Source organism: Harpia harpyja, chromosome 19, assembly GCF_026419915.1.
Source record: "Harpia harpyja isolate bHarHar1 chromosome 19, bHarHar1 primary haplotype, whole genome shotgun sequence".
Lineage (NCBI taxonomy): Eukaryota > Metazoa > Chordata > Aves > Accipitriformes > Accipitridae > Harpia > Harpia harpyja.
In genome coordinates this window covers 7,588,793-7,615,575 of record NC_068958.1, presented here as the reverse complement: position 1 = coordinate 7,615,575, position 26,783 = coordinate 7,588,793, and the positions used below count along the sequence as shown (strand labels likewise).

General features: G+C 48.0%; 1 protein-coding gene across 3 annotated transcripts in view; it reads left to right on the top strand.

Annotated features, from left to right (window-relative positions):
• The window catches only part of COL27A1 (collagen type XXVII alpha 1 chain), a 164,554-nt gene that overhangs the window by 99,259 nt on the left and 38,512 nt on the right, over positions 1 to 26,783 (top strand). For all 3 annotated transcript variants that reach the window (XM_052814845.1, XM_052814846.1, XM_052814844.1), the window contains 13 exons: positions 1,468 to 1,521; positions 4,427 to 4,480; positions 5,310 to 5,363; positions 8,655 to 8,708; positions 17,438 to 17,491; positions 18,455 to 18,499; positions 18,670 to 18,714; positions 18,938 to 18,991; positions 19,790 to 19,843; positions 22,321 to 22,374; positions 24,032 to 24,085; positions 24,872 to 24,925; positions 26,426 to 26,533. In XM_052814845.1, coding sequence (XP_052670805.1) covers positions 1,468 to 1,521; positions 4,427 to 4,480; positions 5,310 to 5,363; positions 8,655 to 8,708; positions 17,438 to 17,491; positions 18,455 to 18,499; positions 18,670 to 18,714; positions 18,938 to 18,991; positions 19,790 to 19,843; positions 22,321 to 22,374; positions 24,032 to 24,085; positions 24,872 to 24,925; positions 26,426 to 26,533 — 738 coding nt within the window. The remainder of the gene's footprint in view (positions 1 to 1,467; positions 1,522 to 4,426; positions 4,481 to 5,309; positions 5,364 to 8,654; positions 8,709 to 17,437; positions 17,492 to 18,454; positions 18,500 to 18,669; positions 18,715 to 18,937; positions 18,992 to 19,789; positions 19,844 to 22,320; positions 22,375 to 24,031; positions 24,086 to 24,871; positions 24,926 to 26,425; positions 26,534 to 26,783) is intronic.

Below are 26,783 nucleotides of genomic sequence, written 5' to 3'. Positions count from 1 at the left end.
TGAGTGGTATCACCGTACACTGTCAGTGCACAGATGTAAACAGAACCACAGCGATGCGCAGACTGCAGAGAGCTCCTCTACGAACTGCACACGTCAGGTGAGCTGGGAACGGAAAAAGCAACGAAGCAGGAGTACAGAGAGGAAACTTTTGCTGCTTTTCTTGCTGTTCCCTCAGAAAGGAGATAGCAGGGTGAAAAGCTCTCCCTTTTCTGAGACCACACTCCAGAAGTTGCCTTGCTAGTGTAGCTTTTTTCCCCATTGTGTTTGTTCATGCTGAATGTTTTCTTGAGTGTGTCATTTGAAAACCTCCTTGATGTTGAAGTGAAAAGGTGAGATGCATTTGCATAGAGGAACTTTACAATTTATTCTGAAGATTCCAAATTATTCTAAAAAAGAGGAAGAGTAGGGTGATGCCACTGGAGAGTCCATCTCCTGTCTCTGACTTGCTCAGCAGCCACCTCCCAGTACCAATCAGACTGTTGCTTAAAATCAAACAAGCTGAGGCATGGCTTCCTTTGACATTACCCATGCCAACTGTGGGCAGATTATGAAGTGTTTCAACAGGAGATGAATCTCTTTAGTTACAGAGTCATCAGAGGAACTAAATATAGATATCTCCCAATGACCCTTGCTGGGACTAGGGATGAGGCCATGAGAATCATGCAGTGAGAGAGTGCCTACCGTGGCAGAGAGGATGGTCCTTTGCATCTCTAGAGGCAGAAACCCGCTGAAGTTGGTAGGGAGGCTGCTGTGTTTTAATCCTCAGGAATCTTAGCTTGAGATTGCATCTGTTTCCATCTTTCTAATTAAAAGCAGTTCTGTTTGTTTCTTTTTCATCCCAAATGTTGTCAAATCCTGAGCTTAGACTGGGGTGTTTTTTTTCCCCAAGATAGTTTCTGAGTAGCGTGATAGATCTCCTGCCTTGCTGGCCCCTCTGGCTGTGTCCTCAGACCTTTATTTCCTACTGACATCCCAACAGCATGACACTCTCCAGGGCAAAATTAATTTGTACAGGGGTTTGAGGCAGCTCAGATTAACCCAGAGGAAGTCTACCCTGTCCAGCAGTTAAAATGATGGCAACTCTCAGACTGTGTGCAACCCAGGAGCTCCCGCTATCGATGCTCTTGGGGAAGCTGCGCTGACGTTTTGGGAAATGGTTGCAAAACAAAGCCACGCTATGGACTCAGCCTTTCTACGAAACGTGCTTAACTCATCCCCTATACTGTGTGTTGTGGCTCTTGCAGATCCTAGTGCTGCCGTTCCAGCTGGCGCCTAAAGCAGAACCAGCTGTGGAGTTAGACATTCCCATGGCCAGGAGCAACTCTGTCCGCTCTGGTAGCCAGTAGGAATTACTGAGCAGTATACAAGGGATGCTGTGCTATTTCAACCAGCAAGGTGGACCAAAGAAACCGTTTATTTTCTCAGCAAATAAAAGTGAAAATTAATTGTGCTTTTCTCTTTCCTCAGGGTCTAATGGGTTTCATTGGTCCCGTAGGGGAGCCTGGAATAGTGGGAGAAAAGGTAAGATTGCTTGCAACGAATTGGTTGTTAGAACTTTTGCAGGATGAGGGAGAGTGGGGCGGGAGGAATATTGTGGAGATTTAAGTTGTCGTGTCAGTGCAACACCCAGCTGGGAATGTAGCACATCCAGGGTGTCTGAGCTAGTCTTGGGCCAGGCAAAAATCATCCACTTCACATTTAGGAATTAACATGCGCTTGCCCTCCAAGGAGATGCTGTCAAAAATTCTCTGAAAATTTAAGCTTTATTCATTCATAATCTGCTGGAAAGCTTGTATTTGACAGACAGTTCTATTTCTTTCTGGGAATGAGGGGCCCATCAGCCCTGTGTTCCCGGTCAAGGGAGGAGTCCAAGGAGTTTAGGTTACAGACAGATTTGTGCAGAGATGTGCTCACAAGCCCATGCTGAGTTGCCAATGGGGTCACACAGGACCAGGGCTGAGCCTGCATTGAACAGGAGGTCTCAGCAATTTCTCAGGTGCAGAGAAGGTACAAGAGTGCAGCCACCTATCTAAGCAAAGTCTGGTCCAAATATTTCCTGTTTTATTTGATGAGGACCATCCAGTCTGGCTGCCCCTGTGGCTGCATTGGGCATGCTACTAAGGGCTGGTGCCCTCTTGTGTACAGTACAGATACATGCTTCCTTCAGGAAGAAAACTGGCTTTATTTTCCATAAAAAATGTAAATGGACATTAATTTGTTTTCTATTAGAGTGTAAAATTTTATTCGGGGGTAGCTTCCAAAGACAAATCATCTGTGTCATTCATTGTATCTCAGTTGCAGACTGCTGGTTTTCATTGGTGTTTTAATTATTCACAGTCCAGCCATAAAGATAGTAAAGAGCATAAAATGATGCATTCCACACATCAGTTCTCTCTCTCACTTTTATTACTTCAAGCCCTGTCCTCTGGGTAATGATGTCAAGACTCTGTGACAGTTATACTGTGTTCGTTGCAAATGCATTTTATTGCCTGTCTGCAGCAGCCTTTGGAAAGCCCGTTCACTAGATGGTCTCTGGTAGGGCAGTAGCAGAAGCAGGCTCAGTCCAAACTGTCAAGGCACACAAGAAGTAAAAGGAATGACATGATGTGGGCTGCATTTTACAGAAGGAAGACAGAGGAATGAAGAGTCTATGATGTGTCCAAGGTGGTTACATAGAAAATTGGTGCCTGAGTGAGCTGTCTCAATGGCAGCTGCAGCCCTGGATTGAATGAGGAATAAAGGGTTTGCCATGCAGGAGACATGGGAAGATCTTTTTCCCCATTCCAGTAAATTCACATCTGGCCCTCTGACTTCCATGCCAGTGCCTTGACCACATGAGCTATCCTCACCTTGCAGATTGACTCCATAACATGATGATGTTACGTTGGTGCCAAGGCAAACCCAGGCTGTTCTTTGAAAATCTGCCCTAAGAGATCCTCAGCACAGCTGTGATTTCTATCAGACTTCTTCTCTACCAGGACAAACTTACGGATGACAGAAATAACTATCATCAAATCAAAACCTCAATCAGGCCTCCAGTTGGCATAGCATCCTACAGCTTACTATGCTGTTGTGAGCTAAATGAAGTGGGAAATATGCTTTCATTAGACACAGCTGAGTCAGCAATCTCCATCCTGAGAGCTGCAAAACTTAAGACTGAAGCCAGTGGAATCCAAAGATTATCAAAAAGAACAATACAGTTAATACATACTTAATAAAATCCATGCATTCAGAGGGAAAAATATCCTTACGTTGGTTTACAAGGGCCAACTGGTGACAACACAAACTCTGGGGTTTGTTTTTAATAAGCTGCTTAGAGCCTAGAAAATATTTCCCCTTACACTTTAGCTGTTGGAAGGTAGGTCAGATTTTGGGCGTAAACTACTTGGCAGCATTTGCTAACTCCTCCTTCCTCATCCCCCCAAGCACACAAACATAACACACCTAATTCCCGGTGCTTTACCAGGGCTGTGAGGGCGAGTACAGGCAGTCATGGTGGGAATTGCCACCGTCTCCAAAAAGGAGCAGTTGACATCCCGTCAGTAGAGCCATGCCTCCAACTCACCCTTGCGTCAGCTCACGGAGGCTTACACCTTGTCTCCTGTTCTTGGCTGAGCTGTAGGGCCAAGTACATACTCAGGGGAAGTGAGATGTTCTGTATGTGGGGATAAGTAAGACTTTTGGAATTAATAAGTGCGTTTTTTGGTACGTTAAGTTTTTAATGCCAAATGGTGGCTTGTTTTAGAAGGGATAATATCTTTAGGGAGGGCCGTGGAGGCATCTGGCTCCGAACCCCTCATAAATGCAGGCCTCCAGATTATTGTTGTTTACACTGTGGTCTCAGTATGAGCCACAGGATAGGGATTCCCCCAAAAATGCCTTCAGTCTCCTTCTGAAAGCACCAGCCCTCTATTCCAGGCAGCATCTCTGGTTTTCTTCCAACTTGATTCCCTGCTCTCAGCAGGGCCTCACGACCACAGCTTTCAAATCCGTGCCTCTAAAAACACCAGAACTTGTAGGGATTATGATACTGCAGAACAGAGAGGGATGTCGTGCCTTGGGTGGGAGGGGCTGGAGATCTCCTGGGATCCAGTCCTAGCACGGTCAGAGTTGAAGGTGGTCCTGAGTGCAATGCTTGTTTCTTGTTCCTTGGTGGTTTGATGGCAATAGTAAAGTCCCCTTTCTTGGGATACGGAGGATTAGCCAATTCTTGCTGTAATCCTTTAACTACTCTGATGAGATGGATACTTGAAAGAGGGTGATGATTATTCTGTACTGGAAGCCTTTCGGGTAGAAATCTGATGGCATAGACTGCAATTTGTGGATGTCTTAGTTGTTTCATTGCTCTAGATCCCCGTTGCTGCCAGCGCAGAGTGCTTGTTAGCAAAAGTCCTCACTCTTCCCCATGCACCTGTGTCTCTCCTAGGGCGACCGTGGCTCAGTGGGACCCCCAGGCCCTCCAGGAGTCAAGGGGTCGATGGTAAGGAGTAAGTCTGCATTCTCTCGCTCTTGCTGCTGCCTCTCTCTCTGTCCTAGAGAAAGGTGCAGCTTCTCATGGTCTTTTAGTTACATGCCAACAGCTGCAAATTCTTCCTGTCTCTGCGGGGATGGGAATGGCCATTTGACTGACTGGATATTGAGGTATAACCTCTCCCCAGCAGTCGTGTTCAGCAGTCTCCCCCTCAGAGAAACATTGGGTTTCGACACGTGTTCTGCAGCTCCATCAGCTGAGGACCTGTTGTGTCAAGTAGAGGTAGCTAGGAACTGCAAGCTACAGCACCTGAAGGATTGCCTGTTTCCAAGCATCCTGGCTACTGAACAGTCAGGGTCCGGGAACAGGGATCTGTTGTTCACATCCCACCAAGCTGCCGATGCAGCTGGACGTGCAGGGCTGCTTGGGCAGCACGCTCATGGTGTTTTGCTGTGCTATGTGCACTACCATTTGGGGATCCTTGTTTAGGAGTTTAACAGAGGGGACCTCAGCAAGATCTTGTCTTGCTCTGACACTTACCTCCTGTCTATCATAGTGCAAGACCCAAAGACAGATTTTCATATTAATTCAGCCCATTCTCTCCTGGGCTGTTCAGGAAATCCAGCTGCTTATATTGCCAGCAAGTTTGGAGCTGAGCTTTTGACAGTCTGGCCTTCCACATCTGCCCCTGAGCAATTTTACCCTGACAAATAACAGACCTGCCTGACCTTGCAAGCAACCAGCAATGCCTTTTTTCCTGTCTTCCTACTTGGTGGAAGAAGGGCTGAGCATATCCTGGGAATTCACACCAGGTGTATTCTTCTCCCTTCCCTTTTAGGGGCACCCTGGGACACCAGGAGGAGTGGGTTTTCCTGGGATTCCTGGACCAACAGTAAGTAAAGGCTATCATCACCTTGTAATACCACACAGCAAAAATCAGCATCCCGTATCCTGGGCATTCATGGGCTGAGTCAAGCAACTGTGTCCCAGTTGATTTGAGTGTGTTATGAACAAGAGATATGGGGAAAGGGATGGGGCATGGGAGGGAGCAACTTGGAAAGAGATGCTAAAAAAAAAGTGGTGCTTAATTCAAACTTTTGTAGCCCATTTACCTAATGGGGGATCCAAAACTCACAATCCAGCCTCAATCTTTTAGCAGGACACAAGCTCACTAGCTCAAGGTGTTATTGTAAGGCCCTCTATTTCTGCTGGGAACTGTTGGCAGTATGGCGATCACATCATGCAATAAAGCAACTGTATCATGTGGTGACTACATCACGCAGTGACTGCATTATGCATTTTCAGAGACCCTTGCTGGAGTGAGAGGAGCAGCAGAACAGCTGCCCCCAGATGTACCCTCCGTCTGGATGGGCTCATCTGGTACATGTGCAGCTGTGGCTGGAGCGTGCAATTGGTGTGGAGGTACATTTTAGTGTGGCTCCAGTTTCCCACAGCCATTGTTTAGACAGAGCTCCGGCTCTCCCAGTAGCACAAATGCCGTTCCGTGTTGTTTGCTGGAACCAAAAGAAAGGCAGCTCTGGGCAAGTACAGGGAATGGATTTTGCTCAGTGTGTGAATTCCCACAGTGGTGTTAATTGGGAGGAAGATCACAGTAGTGAAATGCCTGCACAGTGCCAAAGGTTTGGTCTCCAGATCAGCGGCAGCTCTGCCCACTGTGTGGAGCTCAGGGATGCTCTGAGCCCACTGGCTGCAGCCAGCTGCTGCCTGGAGAGAGATTTCACAGTTGCAAGTCAATGGAGGTGAGGGAAAGAAAAGGTCTGAGGTCAAGCAGCACCTTGGGGTGACCCGTCCCTAGCTGAAGAGCAGCAACATGGCACTGGCCAGGCCCTTACAATAAAAGGAGCATAATGCTGCCTGTAGCCCCCAGCAGCGAGTTGCTCTGTGGCCCCTCATGGCAGCACTTGCTGTTGCCAGAAGTCTAGGAGGCAGCTGGATATCTCTAGATGTCCCTTTTTCAGCAACTTTCCCAGCACGTTAGCTGCTGCACGACCTGGGGATAGCTGGACCATTAGGCAGGCCCCCTGCTTACGCCACGCCTGCGAGCGCAGGAGAGGACAGGAGTGCGTCCTTGGCAGAGGTAGGTTCTGCACCGGTCCTGTGGTAAAGAGCTCCCTGTCCTGAAGCACTATCTAGTGCACCACTAACTAGTACCTTTAGTTGAGGCTGAGTTTTCTCTTACTTCACTGGGGCATGATGACAACAGTATGATTTGAAGCATCAGGTCTGACTGGAGATGCCGAAACCTCTCTGCAGAGCTCTGGGAGCTGAGACCGTCCCCAGGTCCTTCCGCTTCCTTTAGTTCCCTGTTCTCCTGCAGGCAAATAGAAGTTCATCCAAGCAAAACGTTTCCTCCAAGACTGCATTTTAAAAAGTCATAATTCAGTAAGTCAAACTTCCCACAAAGCCAGTAAATCAAATAATCCCCTAATATCAAATCCCCACTCATTAACTCCAGCTGTTTCTCCACCAAATATTCATTATTTGCTTTTTAAGCCAGACCTGAGGCATGCTGTTGTTGTTTGTCCTAAACCGTTAAAATCTTTGAGACTAAGCTATCCAGTGAGCCTTATCCAGCTATCCAGTGAGCCTTAGCAGCTCTGATGGCTGATTAATTCAATAGAGGGTGACTGGGAATGGGAAGCAAAGGTATAGTCAATGGTAGGAAACTCTGCCCTTAATTTCCGCTCACTGAAGCTTGTGAACTCCTTTTCCCTCTTCTTGCTCAGCCTCATGGTACATCTTTTGTGTTAATACACAGTTTTGAAAATAATGTGTACATATAGGTATATTAAAGGTCACTCATCTTCTCCTAAGCAGTTCCCTGAAATTCGCAGCATGGTATCTAGTTGTTCCCTCAACATTTTACCATCACAACGAATGTTTCTGTGCTTGCATTTTCATAAGCTATTTGGGGTAGGCTGAGACTTCCAGGAGGATATTCCAAATATCAACAAAGAATTTCATTTCAGTATGTGTTTATCATACAAATCTCTATAAAACAGGCATCTGACACATCTACTACTTGTCTGTGCCAGTCGCTACTGACTTCAGTAGCAAAACTGAGATTTACTGTGATTACAAATATAGTTACAGTCCACTGATTTTTCCATCTTGAGTGAGAACAGCTAAGCACTTGTATTCACTTGTATTCTGAACTTACATGCCATGCAGAAAGATACCTCCATTCCAAAAGTAAAATCTTTATTAGTGGCAGTGGTACAAGCAGTAGGAAGATCACAGTCCAATTTTGTCTGATCCTTGGTGGAGTTTGGAGGGTTGACAGTTGGTAAAAGCTATTAATATATAAATAGCAAAACTTGATGTGGAATGTTTGAGAGAGTAAGAATGGAATGTGTCATTCTGAGGTTTTCTTTTCTGACAGCAGAAGGCACTAACTTTACATATGGGTTTTTAAAGTTATAATACAGAAATAAGTCCTGTTAATTGAATATATCCTTTAATTTTTGAAACTGATAAATATTCTAACAGAAAAAAAAGCTGTTTATTTTTCTTCTGCATTTTCTGTATGCACATTAATGAATCAAGTGCATACAAATACAAGTTAAAAGAAAACCTGAAACCTTTCTGTAAGTGTAGGAAGAACAGGATCATCCACAACACCAACAGTCCAAATGAAATTAGCATCTATCTGCCAGTATGAATATTTATGCAGCACTAACAGGGCAACAGTTACTTGAAGATAAAATCAGTATTTGGCTGAAAAGGTCAAACTTGGATACGTAAGATGAGGTGTCTGATTTTGTATTTAGACAACTGAAAAACAGATCCTGGTTATTATTATTTTTATACAGATACTGAGCAACAGCTGCTTTTAATACCTTCGGAGGAATTCTGGATGTTCGACTTCTCTTCAAATCGCACCACTTAGACAACAGGCTGCAGATACTTAAGCATACAAACCTCAGTCAGGGTCCTTGGCCTAAATGTTCATAATCCAAAGACAATCAGTGAGTTAAAATAAAAGACCATTTATAGACAAGTAAAAATGGTAATGTCTTTGGCAAGAGTTTAATGAACCAACCTACTGGTCAACGGTCTGTGTCTGAGACCCCTGCAGATCACGTAGGGATGTGGGGTCTTACCAACAGCTGCTGCCTTCCTCCTCCTCCATCTTCACTTTGTTTCCCTTTTCCCCTTCCAGGGTCCAGCAGGAGTCCGTGGTGCACCAGGGATAAGAGGGATGAAAGGCCTCAGGGTAAGCAATTTCCATGAGCTTTTATCCCTCTCCTCTTTCAGCCGTTGGAATAGTAATCCAGTGGATTAGCCTGGGGGTGTGAAGATGAGCAGCAGTTGGGGCAGCACCTCCACAGCCATGTTTCTGCTGTGTATAAAGACTGCGGTCATTGAAGCAAGTCTTACCAGGGCTGCGAATGCAAGTGACATGTATGGGTAGAGGGGTGTCCCAGTGTAGACTTTATCGTGGAAGTGGTCCAGCTTGTCTTTTCCAACTACCTGCAGTGTCAAAACAGGGTTTACGGACAGTTCTGATGAGGATGGTGAAGATTTAGTCATCTGAGGATGTATCTGAGCTGGGGAAAAGGGTGGAGGTGGAAGGCCAGAAAAGGTGCCTTTGCTGCCAAGGGACAGAGAACGGCTGAGATGTGAAGCATTGTGATTTAACCAGAGATAAAGCAAGAAATATTATGCCGTGAAATAGAGAAGAATTAAGAGACAAGGCAGGCAGAAAGAGAGCTGACAAGGAGCCGAAAAGCCTACTCCTCCCGTGTCTTCCCTTTCAGTCTCGCAGGATTAATATCTTCTGGCAGCATTCTGCAGGGTTGTGAGAAAGGTGTGTTTTGCATTGTCAGTAGATCAAATTATAAGCATGTCCTGTGTCTTTCTATGGGTTTTTCCAGCCCACAATGCAAGGCCTTGATTTTATCTATACATATCTAAACAATACCACACTGTAAAGCACATGTGATCCTCACTCTGCCTGGAAAGAGCAGACCCCCAGCCTAGGGCTGTGTAACGGTACTAACTAGCATCACTGACAGTGCTACAAGTACACGTTACACTGGATAAATATTTCACAAGCACTCTGTGTCAGATCAGGTATGGTTCTTCCTGCTCTGGGTGACAGCCAACAGCAGAATGATCTCTAGACTTGCCAAAGCTGCTTGTTTTCCTGCCTGTGACATCCAACCCATGTCCCACTGAGCTCTTCAATCTTTCTTCTTCAATGGGACATTTATTGCAGGACCATCCCTGCTTTGGGTTGTTTTTCTTTGTCCAGCTGCTTTACAAAGTATTAATAGTGAGCGCACATGGGTTCTGCTGAAGTCCCCAACAACAACATATTTTGCATTTCTCTCTCCAAGGATCTTATGATGTCTGTTCCCATGTTTCATGTTCAAAGACATAGGCTGGAGTAAACTATATGTTTTACCCACCCCCAGTCTCTGCTTCTACTGCAGCTCCTGCTTGGGGAATTCGGGACAGCCAAGGATTGCACATGTTTCCCTATACCAGGGCTAATACTCTCTTCAAATAGCTGAGACCAGCAAAGGGAAATGGAATAACCAACTAGACGGCTTTATAACCACAGAGTTCTGTACCCTGGAACTGCTTTAAGCTTTAAAACGCAGCTAGAAGGACACCAGTATCATCCAAGACCAGCAGATGCATATCAGGGTTCAGCTTTTAACTTGTGGCTGGGAAAAACAGCTTCCTTGCCTCTCTTCTCCTTGGTGGGAAGGCCCATGGATCTCATTCTCCAACTCCACTCTCGGAGGGTCCCCTGGGGAGCGAGGTTTCTCTGTGCTACATAGCAGCAATTAACTGAGCTGTCTGGGACATCCATGATCATGACAGATGAGAAACTGGAGGCATTCTTTCATGTGAGGCTTTGAACGGACAGCAGAAAACATCTCAAGTTAAAACTACAGCACAGAGCTGAATGGGAAACACCTTCTGAATGAATCCAGGCTGCCGACTGTATGGGCTCTTGGAGAGGTGGGTCTTCCAAGGGGATCAGACATTTCTGCCAGTGCCTTTAACGTGTGCAGTGACAGAGAAGGAGTCCCAGCGCTGCCTCCTCCCAGCCGCCAGCCGGGGATGCCAGCCGCATCCCCTGGCACTGAGCCTCTCCTTACGGCAGGCAGCCGCGTGCAACTGCAGTGTTTGGCTCTTGGGTTGTGCAAGATTCACGCGCATAAATCTTCTTCGGCTTCTTACATCTGCATTGGCCTGAAGTCCTCAACCCACGAGGAAAGTACAGCTGACCAGGCCGTTTTCAGCTCCGCTCATACTGTCAGGAATGACAAAGGGGATATTTATTATCACAGGAGGTAAAACCAAGAACAAAGTTAGATTCAGCTGCTAAGAAAGGAGGTTGGCTGGCACAGCAGGGACCTACCTTTGGGTGTAGCTAGATCCAGACAGAGGGTGCCAAACCCTCAGGAGAAATCCTGCAGGACACCAACTGCTGCCAGCACTGTCCATCCTCAAAATGACATACCACATGGTAGAGACGTTCAGCTTTATGGCCTTCCGTTGGATTTCCTCTCCAGATGTTGAGTCCGGCAGATCCTGTGCCAGTCCCTCCCCCTGGACATTCCTCCACTGAGGAAGCCCAGACTTCAAAGTGCACCTAAACCCTGAAAACCAGAAATGCAGCAGTGGCTCTATCCCGGCTGGCTGCAGAGCCCTGCAAAGAGTCACCTCGGGAAGTGCAGAATGTGGAGGTAGAACAGGAGGCAGTGCCTGGGGAAGAGGGTGCATTAAGGTCTTGATCTTGCCCTAAGGACACCGGTATCAGAGAGGGGTAAGCCTCTGCCAGCGGGTGCTGAGCGTCTGGATCTGCTGCTGGTGCCCTGCACCGATCCTGCCCTCAACACTCGCTGCTGGACTGTGGCATGGTGGAGATTTGGTGCGTTTGAGCACCACAGTGATATAATCCATACAGAATTTGCAAGCCAGACATTCCTTCAAAGATCCCCAACAGAGAGGAGGAACTCAGGCTTTTCTCTGAAATCCTACAGATTTCAGTGAATATGATGTGGGAAAGTCAGTATTGTAAGGACCAGCAGATCTCCTGCCTGGAGGATTTCTGGTTTGTATATCTCTCTCTCACGTTTTCCTTCTCTTCATACTCTCAGAAGATATTCCAGGCACATAGTATTCTTTGTTTGCTTAGTGTGCCCTGCTATTCTGGCTCTTGGTTTTCTCAGGATGGGGAAATGATCCCCCAACTGTAATTTCAGACATTACCCTCTGTCTATCCTAGTTTACAAAAGGGACGTAATTCAATTCAGAGTGGAAACATGAATATAGCCTCCTCCAGATGTTTGTGGATTCCATGAGCCCTGTTTGTGGATACTTCATTAAAGTAATTTTGCTTTTGAAGGAAACGTAAATAGCAAATATGGTTTCGATTGTAAAAAACAATGGAGACTCTTTGGGGTCTGTATTTATGTTGTGATAGCTTTTGTATTGTCAAGATATAAGTACAAATTTTAAAAAGAAAATTTTTTAAAAATTGTAACCTTCTTTTTAGTCACGACAGGGCTATTGTTCCTTCCCAAGTCTTTGTTTAGCCCATCAGACTGATACTGAACAATCTTCCACAAACGTGGTTTCCCCTCTCCTCTTCCCTAAGGACAAGAAACTTGGACATGTGAGCCCAGGCTTATTTCCCTTCATCTGTACTCAGTGTAGCACTTAGACATGTGCTTAACAGTCAGCTAGTGACAGCTATGCACATGTTTAAACCTAATTATTTAACCAAATCAAGGTTTAAATTTGGAGGCGGCTGATTCAGCAAGTCCCTCACCCTATCTCACTTAAATTCAAAAGCACATTTCTCTTAATCAGTTCCTCACAGCAGGAAAACGTGTGGTCTCCAGCATCCTCTACTGAGGACAGTGATATTAAAAAGCCCAGGTATTGACTGAGAATCTCTGCAAAAGTTTAAATATCGACTGGAGCCGTGACTTTGCAACTCAGATCATAAAACTGCACCTGAAATCCTGCTGTAAAGTGACTTCCCTTGCCCTGTTCTTCTGGCCAAGGTGTCTGTCGATATTTCTGGCATTTTATCCTCTCACCAGAGGGGATGCTGGGTACTGGCTCAGGTGATTCAGAGGAGCTTTTCAAATCCCAAAGCATATTTCTCTTTTCCGCCATGCCATTCATTCATCAAGCTCCTGCATTAACTATTGCGCAGGTGAAGCCTGCAAAGATGAGTTAAGATGTGCACACCTGCACTCCCAGCTCTCTGCTGCTCTGTGCCGGAGGGGACGGTTTGCTCTCTGCCACACAGACCCGATGCTTCGCAGCATCACTGACTGCAGGGATTTGTAAAGTGGTGGTATTGAAGCAAACCTGAAAATGGTTACTTTGTCCTGGCCCAGCTGAGTAGTTGTTCATGGAAGAAAAGCAGAGGTATATTGTTTTGCTCACAGGGATCTTTCTAGTTGGCTGAAAAAGCATTAGAACTGTTTGAGGAAAAGTTAGCTACAGATCTACAGCCAGCAATGTCTCCCTTCAGCTTCAGTCAAGGCATCTGCTTGCTTTTCATTTGGCCAGACTGTGATAGTGAAATATCAATATTTGGATAAAGGGGTAAGGAAGAAGCTTTGGATTTCTGGAAAAGAGCTACTGACTGCTTGTTCGTGCTTCTGCTATTCAGAGGCTGGTTATTGTCTCTCTTTGAGCTCGGAGTATCTGTTTAAACAGAGGGAAATGCAGCGCTGCTTTGTGGAAACACCTTGTTGAGCATTTAGCTTTGTTCTGCAGGAATGTTGTCTACTCTAGCAGCAGGGTATATCTCTATTGCCTCACATGGACTAGCAATAGGCCTGAATTGCAAAGCCTGGAGCCGAATCCCCCTGCATTTGTGAGCTAAAGCTGTTCTTATCTAGCCAACATCGTAACACTTTGTTTAGTCTGGGATTGCTGATAGTGCTGCTCAGTATTGCACATCTCTAAGGGAAATACTGTCTTGGCCTGTGTACCCACAGATTGTGTGGCACTGTGACCTACTTTGCTACTGTTGCTGGAGCCTACATTGAAAGTAACTCACGGTTAGAGGGGGCACAATGTGACTGCAGGTGAGACTTGCAAGGACTTAATGCTAGCTTTCTACTACATAGCTCTGTGGGGACCTACGCAGGGATTACAGTGAAAAATATGCCCACATAAGACGTTGAAACTAGAATTTAAGAAGTGCTGGGCTCTGCCCAGCCCTGAGTGTCTTGCTGCCTGCTGAGATCCAGGACCTCAGCGCAAGTGTGACTTACTGCAGCTGGAACATCAGCATTCAGACGCAGGGTTGCAGAGCTGCGATTTCCTGTGCGATACCAATTTGGCTCCTCTTTCCTGACAACACAAACAAAAGGGGAAACTCATCTGTTTAGGTAGCAATGAGTGATGACACTTGGTCTTGTGGCTCATGGGCTGCAGTGGGACTGCCCAGGCACGTCCCTGTGCTGTGACTCCCTGCATGACCTTGAGTGAGCTGCTTTGGGATGGACATGGCAATGCCTTTGAGCCACGTATTCTTGTCCAACTGGCTTTGGTGATAGAGTTGAGCAGCTTCTCAAATGCTCCATCAGCTGTGAACCTGTATCTGTCTGTGCCATGGCTGCCCATGTGCAAAGGAGCAGACAGATCTCGATTTAACCTTCCTTTTTTTCCTGTTTACATTGTAACGCTACTTGAAGCTTGCACTGGTTGTACAGCCCTGGCCCAGTGGGACCTTTCCTGAGCTGTGTACTGCCATATAAATAGTAACACAGACTAAAGAAAAGCTTCCTTCTCTGTTTCATGGGCTCCTAGAGATGCTGACACCAGTGATAAAGCCATGCCTTTCACTGCACCCTTCTTACCCCATTCTTAGGACAGGTCCATGCTGTACACACCCTTAGGATGACGTTCCCCAAGACGCCTCTCTACGCACTTGCCCTGGTCTGTCTGCCCTGCCATGCTAAGGCATGCCTGGCTGTGCAGTTAATTTTGAAGCAGTGGGGGTCCAAGGGGAGCCCAGGGAGCTGTGCTCAGCCCTGCCTGCAAGGCCAAGCCGCCAGGTCTGCAGGGGGAAGGCACCGTGCTGTGCCTTGCGGCGTTTGGCATGGGATGCTCCCTGGAGAGCTGCCAGGACCTTACTCACTCATCTCTAACCGGCGTTGTCAGTAAAAGAGAGTTTTAAAGATTTAACTAATTGACTAAATGTAGCCTTTCCTGTCAGGGCAAATTAGGGGAAGCCTTTATCCTGGGTTTCGGCCCAGGAGGCTGGAGAAGATGAAGCTTGCCACATGCATTTGCAAATACAGGGTCACTTTCTCCTTCTTTAGGTCAGATGCCGATGAGATGTGTTGTGATGGGATTAGGCAGGTGACTGCTGTGAAGTGAGATTGCCCTGGCAGATCCTGCAATGCTGGTGACAGGGCTCTGCTGGAAGAAACAAGGATACCGTAAACACTTCCCCAGCTAGCCAGCCAGCCCTGCCGGGTTGGACTGCTGAGAACCACAGCCATCACTGCCCTTGCTCCAGTGCTGAGTGAGGGCTGAGGGCACCCAACAGCCTCCACCCAGCCTAGAGCAGCCCAGCACTGGCAAAGGGGCAGGACAGGGCAGGACAGGGCTACAGAAGATGGGTCTGGAGGGGCCAGACGCATCCCACTTTCCTTCCCCGGCAGCATCTGTCCTGGAATGGAAACCTCTAACCTGGGTCATGACTGTCATTTCCATGTCCCACTCGTCTCTGATCCCTGCTCCCTCCTTCTGTAATACGAGGGCTGAGCTATTGAATCCTTCCCCTCTGCACACCCTTCCCCTTCTTCACAAGCAGGTCACCCCATCATCTCGTATAATAAAGATGTAATTGCACAAAATATCTGAATGGCTGCTCAAAGAGGAGGGGAACACTTTGTTTTCCAGGGAGGATGATAAGTTGGGTGGCAGGGTGCTTTCCTAGGGTGCGAGTGCCATACACATGCTGATGCCTCCCTTCTCTTTGGGCAGCCTAGTACCCAGCCCAGGGCAGGTCTGTGTATTTTGCTGGGTTCCTGGGTGTCCTGGTCACCCCAGGCAGCTCCCCAGATGCCTCCAAGCTCTGCTCTCCCACTACTCCAACTTAGTGCTGTCTGACTTGAGCTGTCAGTAGCCCTGCTTTTAAATGACCTTGTTTTATGTCATTGTGCTTTGAGGTTTATAGGGACGTGGATTTGGTCTTTACTGCTTTCTGATCCAGTGGCCAGCATGGGCTGGGGCACTTGGGTTCTAGGGCTGGTGAGAGCTGCCATTACATCAGCAAAGCACCAACCTGTGAAACACCCCATGTGGTTGTGGTGTTCCCATCTGGTGCACAGTCCTTCTCTGTCCATCTGTCCTGGAGACCAGGCTGAGCATTCTTTAGAGCTGTGTCTTACTGGCATGCAATGCAGGCTTTTGGTTATTTAATCTCTGGTACACTCAGCGGCACGGGGTTTTGCCAAGCGCAGTAGAAGTTTTTGCATTATTTTATATTGACAATGTTTGTCTGCTGTAATAACTTGGCTAAGTTTCCTGTGCATCTTCTGCTGTTACACTGCCTTTCTTTGTGAGTCTCTCTCTCTTTGCCTGTCATACTGGAGTTGCTTTTCTAACGCATTGGCTCCCTAGCTCTGTTATTACTTTTGGCACTCAGTTTGCATCCCGATTAAGCACATTGGCTCCTGTTTTCTCTATTTCCGCATTGGCCTGCTCTCAGGATTCCGCTTACCACTACATTCTAGCACCGCTCTGTGTTTTTATTTATTATTTATATTGCAATAGCGCCTAAGAGTCCTAACTGAGCTCATGGCCTGATTATGAACATGACGTGCGTTAATAGAGTCTCTTGATATGCCCTTTTTTTACTGTTTTATTTTCCCCGACCGTGGCTCTGTTTATTCTCTGTCAGTGTGACACACTGGTTTCTGGGGTTCGAATGGTGCAGAGGGCTGTGCGTTCAGCATTTCTGAAATTAGCTTGAAAGCTAGATCACAGCTATCCCTTCTTCCTAGGCTCTCCTCACTTAGAACTCTCTGGAAGAACAAGGACACCCCTTCCTCAAGGATGCCCGAGCTGTACCACGAATTGTTCAATTTTAGCTAATCACGTCCAGGATCGCTCACTGTCTGGACTCTCGTACGTGCCGTGAGCATTTGCAGCAGTGTGCGTGTCCCGTACACCTCCCGAGGTCCTCGTGCCTGCTGCATGCGTGCACACACCCAGGAGCAGATGCCGGGCATAGGACCAGACATGCCAAAGCAGGCGCGGCAGGCTGTGCTCCTCCCAGCATGCATATGCATGAGCACCTGTCTGATCCTTAACAGCAGCCAGTTCTTTAAATAGCAGGTAACTGAAGCTGAAGGCTTGGAGTTCAGCTGCCAGCAAATACACCCTGCTCTTTAGGAGCAGTTTGGAGCACAGGACAATTGTGAGGGTACTGTATGGTGGGGGCTTGTGTGCCCCAGTGTATTTTGTAGCTTTATTGCCCTGATTGTGACCATGAGACAGGGTGGTATGCCAAGAGTTGGGGGCAGGGGCAGTTGGCAAAATGGGGTTTCTAGGAAGGAAGAGGTTTGCTATCTATAAAGCTAGAACTGCAAGTCTGTGCATCGCAAAACTGTTGTCATGTAACCACTGTCTGAAATAGGGCTGTTCCTGGTCTGCTCTTCTCTGGCTTTGGTCTGCGGTTGGTAGTTGGTTTAACAGCAATAAAAAGTATTTTGGTGCTGTGTGCTGGTAATGGTGAGAAATGAAGCAACAAAACACAGAAAGGATCTTCTGAGTCCTCGGCTGTGAGCTGCTGTGCTCAACCCAACCAGGTATAGGTTGGCTTAGCCAGGTCTGATCTTGTGGACTTTCCTGGTGGCCAAAGCTAGGATGACTGCTGTATTTTCCAGTGAGATATATACTCTTTGTTCTTATTTTTGCCTCTCTTTTGCCTTTTTCCAGGGTGCCAGAGGGCCTGATGGACCAGTAGGTGAGCTGGGGTCACGAGGTGTCAAGGTGAGTGCCAGTGGGTGGCCAGGTTGGCCAACGCTGCTCTTAGCTGTGTTGTGAAATGCTCTGGGCAGGATCAAGGTCACATACTCCTCCAGGAACAGGGGATGTTCAATCGGTCCATGAGGATCAACAAGCAGGGATGAGTCTTTCATGCAACCAGAGTAAAATCTGTCCAACATGGGCATCAGGGCCCTTGCTGCTTGGGTCTGAGACCCTGAATATAGAGGCAGTCCACAAACATAAAAGGGCCTCTGTTAAAAAATAGAGTCCCTCACAGGAATGGGAGTAGCTTTAACTGGCAGTAAGTGCATTTGACTGCTACATGTGAACATAGCACTAAAATCAGAACAATTTAACATGGCTGGTAAAATATGACCTAAGGGAATACGCATCTGTTCTGATGTAATTCATGTTAATTAGACTAGGACAGGAAAAAACACAGGGCAAGAGATGCCTGGTGCAAAGAGAGCCTGGCAGATACCCTGCCCAAGCAGACCCTCATCCAGGGTGAGCCTGGTCCATGATAGCCTCTGAGATGGGTGCATGAGAGAGTTTCTTCCTTTGGCAGCAGCCTGATGTAAGAGCTGGACCCTTGTCCCACCATTGAATGTCATGGACTCCATCCCCTGCATGGCACACGTGGCCCTGTGAATGCAATTTGGATGGGGAATCTCCCTTATTTCATGCACTGCCAAGCAGGGCTGTGCTGAGTCTCCTGAGAATCCCAGCTTCCTCCAAATCAGTGTTTGCTCAAAAAACCTTAGATCATGCAGCACATTGCCCACAGTCCCTGCTGGTTGGGGTGTTCCTCAGGACAGGATGCTGGGCATTTGACCTCTCAAAAGCTGCAGGAAAGTGGAGGGGATATTTGATGCACAAAAATGCAAGAGTAGATGGGCTGGGGCAGAAGAGCATCACCAATAGTTCATGCTCCTGCCAATGTGTCTTTGTCTTTTTGCTTTGCAGGGCCGACCAGGGGAGCCAGGCAAGCTAGGGCCAGATGGGCTGCAGGTATGTCCTCTGTGAGAGCCAGTGCCTGCCAAAGCTGGCATGGTCTCAGTCCCCCATGGGGGTACCCACACGTACACGGTGCCCAGGGAACTGCAGCTTCTTCTGGCCAAAGCACCGCAGGTGTCTCAGCACATTCCCAGCTGCTAATTGCTCTAACTGTGTGTTCACAGGGGAAGATGGGTGAGACTGGGGAGACAGGAGCACGTGGCTTCCCAGTAAGTGTCCATCCCTTGTACTTCCTTTCATAACCTCGGTTTTGTTCAAGTCCGTAAATTTTGAGCCCTGGTCCAGGAAGAAGAATTTGGACAGTGTCTCACACTTATGGGGCCATCTCTCCACTCCTTTTACTGTAGCATTTCTGCGATGCATGTTACTGCTGAGAGTCATGAAGGATTGCTATGGGGTTGGAGCTGACCTTGGTGGTGTTAATTTTTCCAGGGTATTCAAGGACCTTCTGGACCTCCAGGAGCAAAAGGGGCTCCAGGCGACCCGGCAAGTGTCTTATCACTCTCTCTTCATCTGTCCTTCCTTGCACACACAGATGCTTCATTTCTTTCTCTGTCTCTTCCCCACCACTTATTCCCGTTCCCAGCTTCTCCCTCCTTGCCAACTCTAGCGTGGTCAGAGATGTGAAAGACTTGGCTAGAGTCCTAGGAGGCATGAGGAAAGACAAGGTCAGACCCCTGGAAAGCAAAAGGTGGCTGTGGATCAACCAGGGAGAGCGTAGATACAGCCTGGGCTGGATTTCCAAAGGGAAGGGAGAAAAGAAGGGCAAGGTTGGGTCTGGGACAGGGTCAGATTTAACAGGAGGAGTTGGCCTGGGTTGGTAAGTAGAGCTGAAGGGGGACCACAAGGGAGGCTGATGGTGTCAGAACTGAGCCCACAGCTTTGGGAGAGGCACTGGGAGATGACAGGTGAAGACACAGACCTCAAGGAGGGCAAAGAGGACCACCGAAGCAGGAAGAGGGGTCATCTCCTCTTCTCTGTGTCTATGGGGACTGACCTGGACTGTGAAGGGAGAGGATAAACCAAGCATTTTGAAGTTGCCAAATGCAGTTGTTTTAGGTGGGAGCCAGAAAGATGAAGGGCCTTCTGAGCTGTTGTTTGCCTGTTAAGGTGCCTCAGCACACCCATTGCTGGCCATTTCATCTCACTGGCAATCTCTTGCATGCTGCGTAGCTCCGCTGTGATGTGGGAGGGAATTGGTGTTTTATGTTACAGGCCATGGAAGCAATGGCTCTTCAGAAATGAAAACAGCTGTATGAGAAGAGCCTTGTGTCTCTATTTCAGGGTCCACAAGGACCACAGGGGCCACCTGGGCCTTTGGGAGAAATCGGGCATAAGGTAGGTCTAATCTTTGCTCCTATTTGTTTTCCTCTTGCATCGAGAGTAGCAGGACTGAGGGAGGAGTATATGTGCAGAGGTGCATCCTTCCACACCTGGGGACACAAGCGGAAGGATTTCCCTCAAGTCTGAAAGTCAACTTCCAAAGCAAACAGTGAAAATCAGAAATTTGAGCATCATTTTTATCACAGCCCGTACACACTGGGTTGGTAGATGTGTAGACCCATCTTCATAACAAGAGAAACATTTAAAAGCTGACCACGCTGACAAGCATGTCGCAGGCATGACTCTACGACTACACCAGGGACCACCTTTCTGCACCAAATACAGTAACAATTCAAACTGAAAACGGGTCTTTTCTTTCCCCCTTACTGGTGCTGTTGCTGACAAGACACAATTTTGTTAGCCCACCTGGATTGCTGCGGCAGTCCCATCGCAAGCCGCTGCAGCCAGTGGAAGAAGCTCAGAGAAATGCCTTTGCTGCTGACTGTGCTTTTGGGTTGCCGTTGCCATGAAGCAGTGGCACAAACACACCGTAACCAAAGCAGCAGCAGCTGCCAAACAGTGCCCCGATGGAGTGCAGGAGATGCCTCCATGGTTTTCCCCTAACTTGTCTGCAGTCTTGGCTGGATTTCACTCCTCTTGAAGTATTATAGTCTTGGCTGCTTATACCAGATGTGCCAGTTCCCCTTGAGTAGCTCCTTTCCATAGGTCCTGAGCTGTAATATAGACATGATGTTTCACTCAGTTGTGAAAACAGCAGTGAAGGTGGCTTTTAATGCAGTCTACTGCAAAGTGTATGAGTCATGAAAGTTTCCATTCTCATGGCTGCTAGACTGGATGGAGAGAGCTCTCAGCGTGGTAAACCACACTGGGGAGCTGGAAAGCTGCTACCGAGCCACTCTGGATGTTGCCAACCAAGAAAGTACAGAGCTTTATTCAAATCTGTGACTCCTCCAGGAGCCTTTCTCTGCACTGGCACCTCTGGAGAAACCAAAGCAGGATTTTTGCTTTCATTGGAGCTTGATTCTTCTCATTGCGTGACTTGACCATTTGTTCGTAAACCCAACACACACCCTGCTCCCTCCGCTGCTTGAATCCATTTCAGCAAGCCAGGAACTGGCTTTATTCCCTGGGCAGTAGAGTGCTCCCTTGACTATGTGCTCTTTTTTCTTCTATTCCCAACTGTAAAGAGAAGGGAGATTGTTGTCCAGAAAGCAAATATCATAAGTAAATAAACCACTCAAATCCTTTAAAGACAAGCTTTGCTGTCCCATCTTTGGGCTTGTTTTACAGATTCTCATTCCCCATGCTTCCCAGAGGTAGTAAAAAATGTACAAAGATTAAAGCTCCCCGTTGATCTTGGTACTGAAGACAGCTAATGAACATGACCCCTCTATTGCAAGGCTGCGCATGGCAGCTGGACACTGAGTAAGAACAGTTTGCAAGGTCATTCTCTCATCTTCTGTCTTTCCATCTCGCTTCCCATAGTTTTACAGGTCAGGCACTCATTTTTGGCTCTCTGAGGGATGCCAAGCCCCTCTACCAGGGTCTATGCTCAGATAGATAGGGCCATGTTATCTCATCTGCCAACGGCTTGCTTTCACTTAATACAGCCTGGCAACAGCCTTGGGCCATGGATTTCTGGTCTGAGCCCAGTCATTGACATTAGGATGTTTGCTGGCCCATTACAGCCAGAGAAAGTGGGGGTGATGGATGTCAAAGCTAATCTGGCCAAAGTTTGTGCTGGAGGGTTTGGTGTAACCTTGCTGTTCTTGGCTCCCTTAGCTGTCCCAGAGCTGGCCACACCATTGTGCCCCTGCCTCTCCGGGACCATGGGGCCGATGGCTCGGCTTGAAGCTGTGTCATCTGGGGCAGCTGCTCCTGCGAAGGCATGGCAATTCAATGTGCCTGCAAACCCTGAGGCTGTGTTAATGCTTAACCCTAACTGAAACGAGACTGGTGGTGCGGAGAATGTGCTCGCATCAGAGCTAATGGAGAAGTGGGGTTGCAGGAAGGGGTGAGGAGGGAGCAAGAGCACAGCTGAGCATTTTTGTTATCCACTGTATCAGCCAACCTGCTGGACCCTTGTGAAGGGTTTTCAAGTCTAATTCTGGACCTTTTCCCTTCTTTCCCAGCTAGTCCCAGTGCTGCTCCCCAGCGTGGTTACTAACTTCAGAAAGCAGAGGGGCTGGAAGGAGTTAGAGAGAGGTGCTTGGCAGAGGAGGCTGGGGAGCTACCACAGGGCTGGGGAGAGAGGAGGAGTGAGAGACGAGCAGAGCCCTCCCAGGAACCAGGCATGAGGGGGTACTGGGCCTCTTTGATGCTGCGTACCCTGAGCCAACTCCAGGGAAGTAATTGCATTGCAACCAGGGTTCTGCTGTCCCAGGAGGGCTCTGCTAAAGGAATTATGTCTTTGATCTTGCTTTCTACTTTGTTACAATGGGTTTTTTCTTTTTTTTTTTCTTTTTTTCCAGGGACCGCCTGGCTCAATGGGACAACCTGGCCTCGCAGGTGAACCTGGCATGAAGGTAAGAAAAACTCTTAGTGCAATTTCTCTGTCAGACCAGGGAGATAATAGTAACTTCTGTTCCTGCAGGACTGGGTAACATTGCAGGTTCACCCTCCAGCAGCCAAAGTAGACAGTGTATTCAGCAAAAGATAAAAGTTTAAAAAATAAAATCAGGTTAACTTTAAGCCCTTGCTTACAAATTCCTGAGCACCATCCTGAGGGGGAGGCTGTCAGTGCTGGGGAAAAGCACCATCCCAGGGATCTTGTGCCTCAAGAGCTGTGAAGGGCCTTGGAAATGAAGCTCACCTCTTTTGCAGATCCAAAATCTGAGTGGAGAGGGGAGTCCTCAAGACCCAGAGATCCAGACAGCTTCTAATTTGAAACAAGAAGAGTCTTAGGAAGGTCCCAAGCTTAAAAATACCCTCATACAAGGTTCTGCCACAGTTTGCAAGCCTCAGCTCTGTGGGGACTGAACTCCCCTAATGGTTATGGGGGAAGGGTGCCCGGCTCCAGAGCCATGAATGCACCTTCTTGTCCACGTGGAAAGGCCTATAAAAACCATCTCTTTGTTTGAATAAGATCCCTGTGCTGAGCAGCTCAGAAGGGTTTTTATTTTATCCTGACCCCCTTTCCACTTGGTTTGAAGGTTCACTCCTGTGTGCAGAACTTTGAACAGACTCTATGTGGGGATTAAATGCAATTTCCTCCTTGCTGTTCTTCACTCCCTACCCCCAGCCCCATCCTTTGCCATGTTTTCCTTGGCAAATCTTCTGACACTTCACTGGAGCTACCGTGTCTTTGGCATCCTGATACTGCATGAGTGTTTCAGCTCCCATGCTCCCGGCTGCCCTCCTCAGGAACAGGACACGATGATTTGCACAAACACCCCTTTACCCGCCGTCAATACAGCACGTCCTTGCTGGGGAGTCAGGGAGCGAGAGTCCCGTGCTGCTCCTTCTCCTAAGCTGGGAGGTTCTGGGGCAGGCTGGGCTTGCTCTGGGCAGTTATCGCTTGCAGACCAGCTTGCTGCGGGGCAAGATGCATGGATAGGTGAAACCTTTTCCCCTTATGCTTCTGCATTTCCTGAGCTCTCTCCCTTGCAAAGTGGTTAGCTTGGATGGGCACACATGCGAGGTAGCTGCCTTATGGCCATTGTACCCCCACTGTTAAATTGCAACCTCACAGCCTGTTGCCAAGATCCATTTGTTTGCCAGCTCCAACACCTTCAGTTCACTCATTTTGGTGCCATCAAAGGTTGAGGTTCTTCTCCACCCTCCTCAGTCATGCTGGGGCTCAAAGAGCTGCCGGCTTTCTTCTCCCTCACTCTGGTTGTGTCTGCTGCAATGCTGCATTGCACCCAGCATTGCTGCTTTTCTGCCAAAGGGCCATGCTGAGGAAACATTTTCTGGCTCTGCAGCTGTAGGCAGCACGAACTACTCCTCAACCCCTGTCCTGTCGAGCATCATTGCAACAGAGCCTGTGAGGTGTGTGCTGGCCCTACATGAGCAGAGGCGCTGGTGATGCCAACCTGTCCTTTGGACCCCCTTGCAAAGTGAAGGTGTTTGTGTAGGAGAAGGAAAGAAAAAGTCAAAATGAGGGGTGCAATGGGAAGTGCTTCGTGCTCACTCGCCACCAGTAAACAGCTTGTCTCCATGTCTGTGGTTCCTTCTTTTTAGGGTGATCCTGGCCAGCTGGGAGTCCCTGGAGAGCAAGGCCTTGTTGGCCAAAGAGTGAGTACGGTCAACTTCTGGTAGGGCTTCTGTGCCTTATCAGTTTCTCAGAGGTTCTGTTCCCTGTTCACCCACAGCCTGGGCAAAGAGACCCTGCTCTGGGCATCCCATAATCCTTATGGCCCTTGTTTCTTCTGTGGGTGGTGGAAACACCTTCCTTGCAGAGCCCGTCAAGCTTGAGCTCACCAGCCTACATGAGCCTCTCCAAATGCTACAGTGCCGCTTTGCAAAGTGCTGTGACAACCTCGCGTATGAAAGGGGCAGTGTGGGAACAGACCCGTCCTGTTCACTGGGAGGGTGCAGTCTGCACTGGGCAGGGAAACGCTGGAGCAGAAGGCGGGCATTAAGCAGGGAAACACTGGCTACACTATGCACACGTGGGAGAGAGCCAGGGACGGGATGAATGCATGGATTGAAGCTGGTAGTGGCTCTTGTCCCTTCTCAGGACTAAGGTCAGTTGTTGGAGCAGGATGGGGAAGCCCCGGGTTAAATGAATACAGACTGAGCCCACTTTTCAACACAGGGAAAGGAGGTCTTCCCGCAGGCCAGCAGCGGGGCCTGTGGAGGAGAAACTATGGCTCAGAATAAAGCAAGAGGCTGAATTCATGCTTTTTCTTCAGGAAAAGCTTGTTCAGCATTCGGGTATGAGATAGGACACATGTCAAAGTTCAGGGCTGGGCTCCTGTCACTGCAGCCCGGCTCACTGCCACGAGTCAGCTGCAGAAAGCATGGGAAAAAAGCATGTTTAGGCACAGCTTTTATGGTGCTTGCTTTTGTGTGTTGCAGGGAGAATCAGGGCTGGAAGGAGACAGTGGGCCACCCGGGCCGGATGGTGTCAAGGTAAACCTCACTCTCATGGCACATTTTGGCTCTCACACACATCTCCGTGCACTCAGGCTCCCGTAACTCCCAGGGCCAGGTTGAAGCGAAGGGGGTTATTGGGTTCTCTGTGCAATAAGCCTCTGCCCTACTCCCTCTAAGGATTTTTTCCTGCAAGCACACATAACGGACTCCTCCTGTTTCACTCCTCTGCCCACATTTTTGGCATCTGATCAGACCTCCAAAAAGGTCAAGTTCTTCAAAATCTAGTTTCCAACAATTTGTCTTTTTATTTGAGTCTTTACAGATTAAATTTCCAACTAATCAGGAATTCCTGGGCCTGGCAGGGGAAATCAAGAATTGTCCATCATTCTCGCCTGCACCACTGACCAGAACATTGTTTGCAAGTAAAGAAACCAGATCCCATTCCTCTTGGCAAAGCCCCAGGTGCTCCCTCAGGGCTTGCACTGCACTCTGTATCTAGCTGCTGTGAGTTTGCTACCTTGCCTTTGGAACAGGACTGATTTCTGTCCCTGCACAGCTAGCCCTTCCAAACAGGCCAACAGTTTTGTTCCATGGAAAGAAAAAACAGCTGGTCCCACAACAATGCAGTTTATTGCTTCGTTCTAGTTAAACTATTTGCCATGTGTCTCTACTTCTGCTTATCTCTGAATGTTGTACCAAAAGACTCTTCCTTAAAGACAGTCAAGACTTCTGTATTCTCTTGCCACCGCTAACTGTCCCCAAGAGCTCTTGAACCAAACCAGATCTTTCCAACCTGAATGTGTCTCTGGACAACAGAAGAGCCACTGCTCACTGCAGGAGCATTTGTTTAACCAGAAGAGAGGTTGCTGTGCTCTCGCTAACGCAGGTGCATGTGGAAAACGACTCTGTCAAGGCTGGTTGGTTGCACAAGTGTGGGTGCTGCTGTCAGTACAGAACTGGCCTTTTTGATTGTCTCCATAAAATTTTGTGCTATCAAGTATAAGAACAGTGATTTGACATGATACCTACTGCTCGGACCACAAATCCTTCACAGGGCAAGATGACACTGTTTTGCAGAGCGTTTATTTGAGCCCTGGGCTGATTCCCGTTTGGCAGCAAGAGCCAAGTGGCTGCTCCAGACAAACCTGTCCCATGAAAAATCTTTCAGCATCCTGAGCTTAGGGCTTCTGGGTGAGGCAAGTGAGGCTTTCAGATCTTGTCTGCCTGTCTCATTCACGTGGGAGGTTCAGGCCTTATTGCAGGAGAAGCAAAGAGGTTCAGATTACCCTGTGTAAAGGGGGAGTTCCTTCTCCTCCAGCCAAGAGACTTTAAAAAAAAGAAACCTGGTTTTGCTCATTTTGTTAAATGTCAAGTGTATTATGACTCATGCTCATTCATCCTTTTGCTTGCAGGCTCTCTTCCTCTCAGACTCCTGAAATATTAATTACGTGGTGGGTTTTTTCCTTGCAAAAGGCATGTACAGTGACCCATGTGTTGTGTGGGTATGAAAAGCTCCCACCCTCCTCTCTTCCACAGGGAGACAAAGGAGAGCAAGGCCTGGAAGGAGAGAAAGGAGAAAAAGGCAACGAAGGACTGAAGGGAAAAGAAGGGCCTCCTGGCTATCCCGGCATCACAGGTGTCCGAGTGAGTCTGCGAAACCAGCCCGCTCGCCCCTGTAGCCGGTCCGTGGGTTTCCTGTAGCAATTAGCTCTCTCCTCCCCGAGCTGCATGGGCAGCCCTGTGTGTATCTCAGATCTCCAGGGTACGGGTATTGGCCCAACACAACTCCTGCATCCTCCATAGGGCCACCTGCACTCTGGTTTCCAAATTAGCAGTTGCACCTTGCCTAAAAAGCATCAGCAGAGTGCTGCGTGCTCTTGTCTAAATCCTTGCA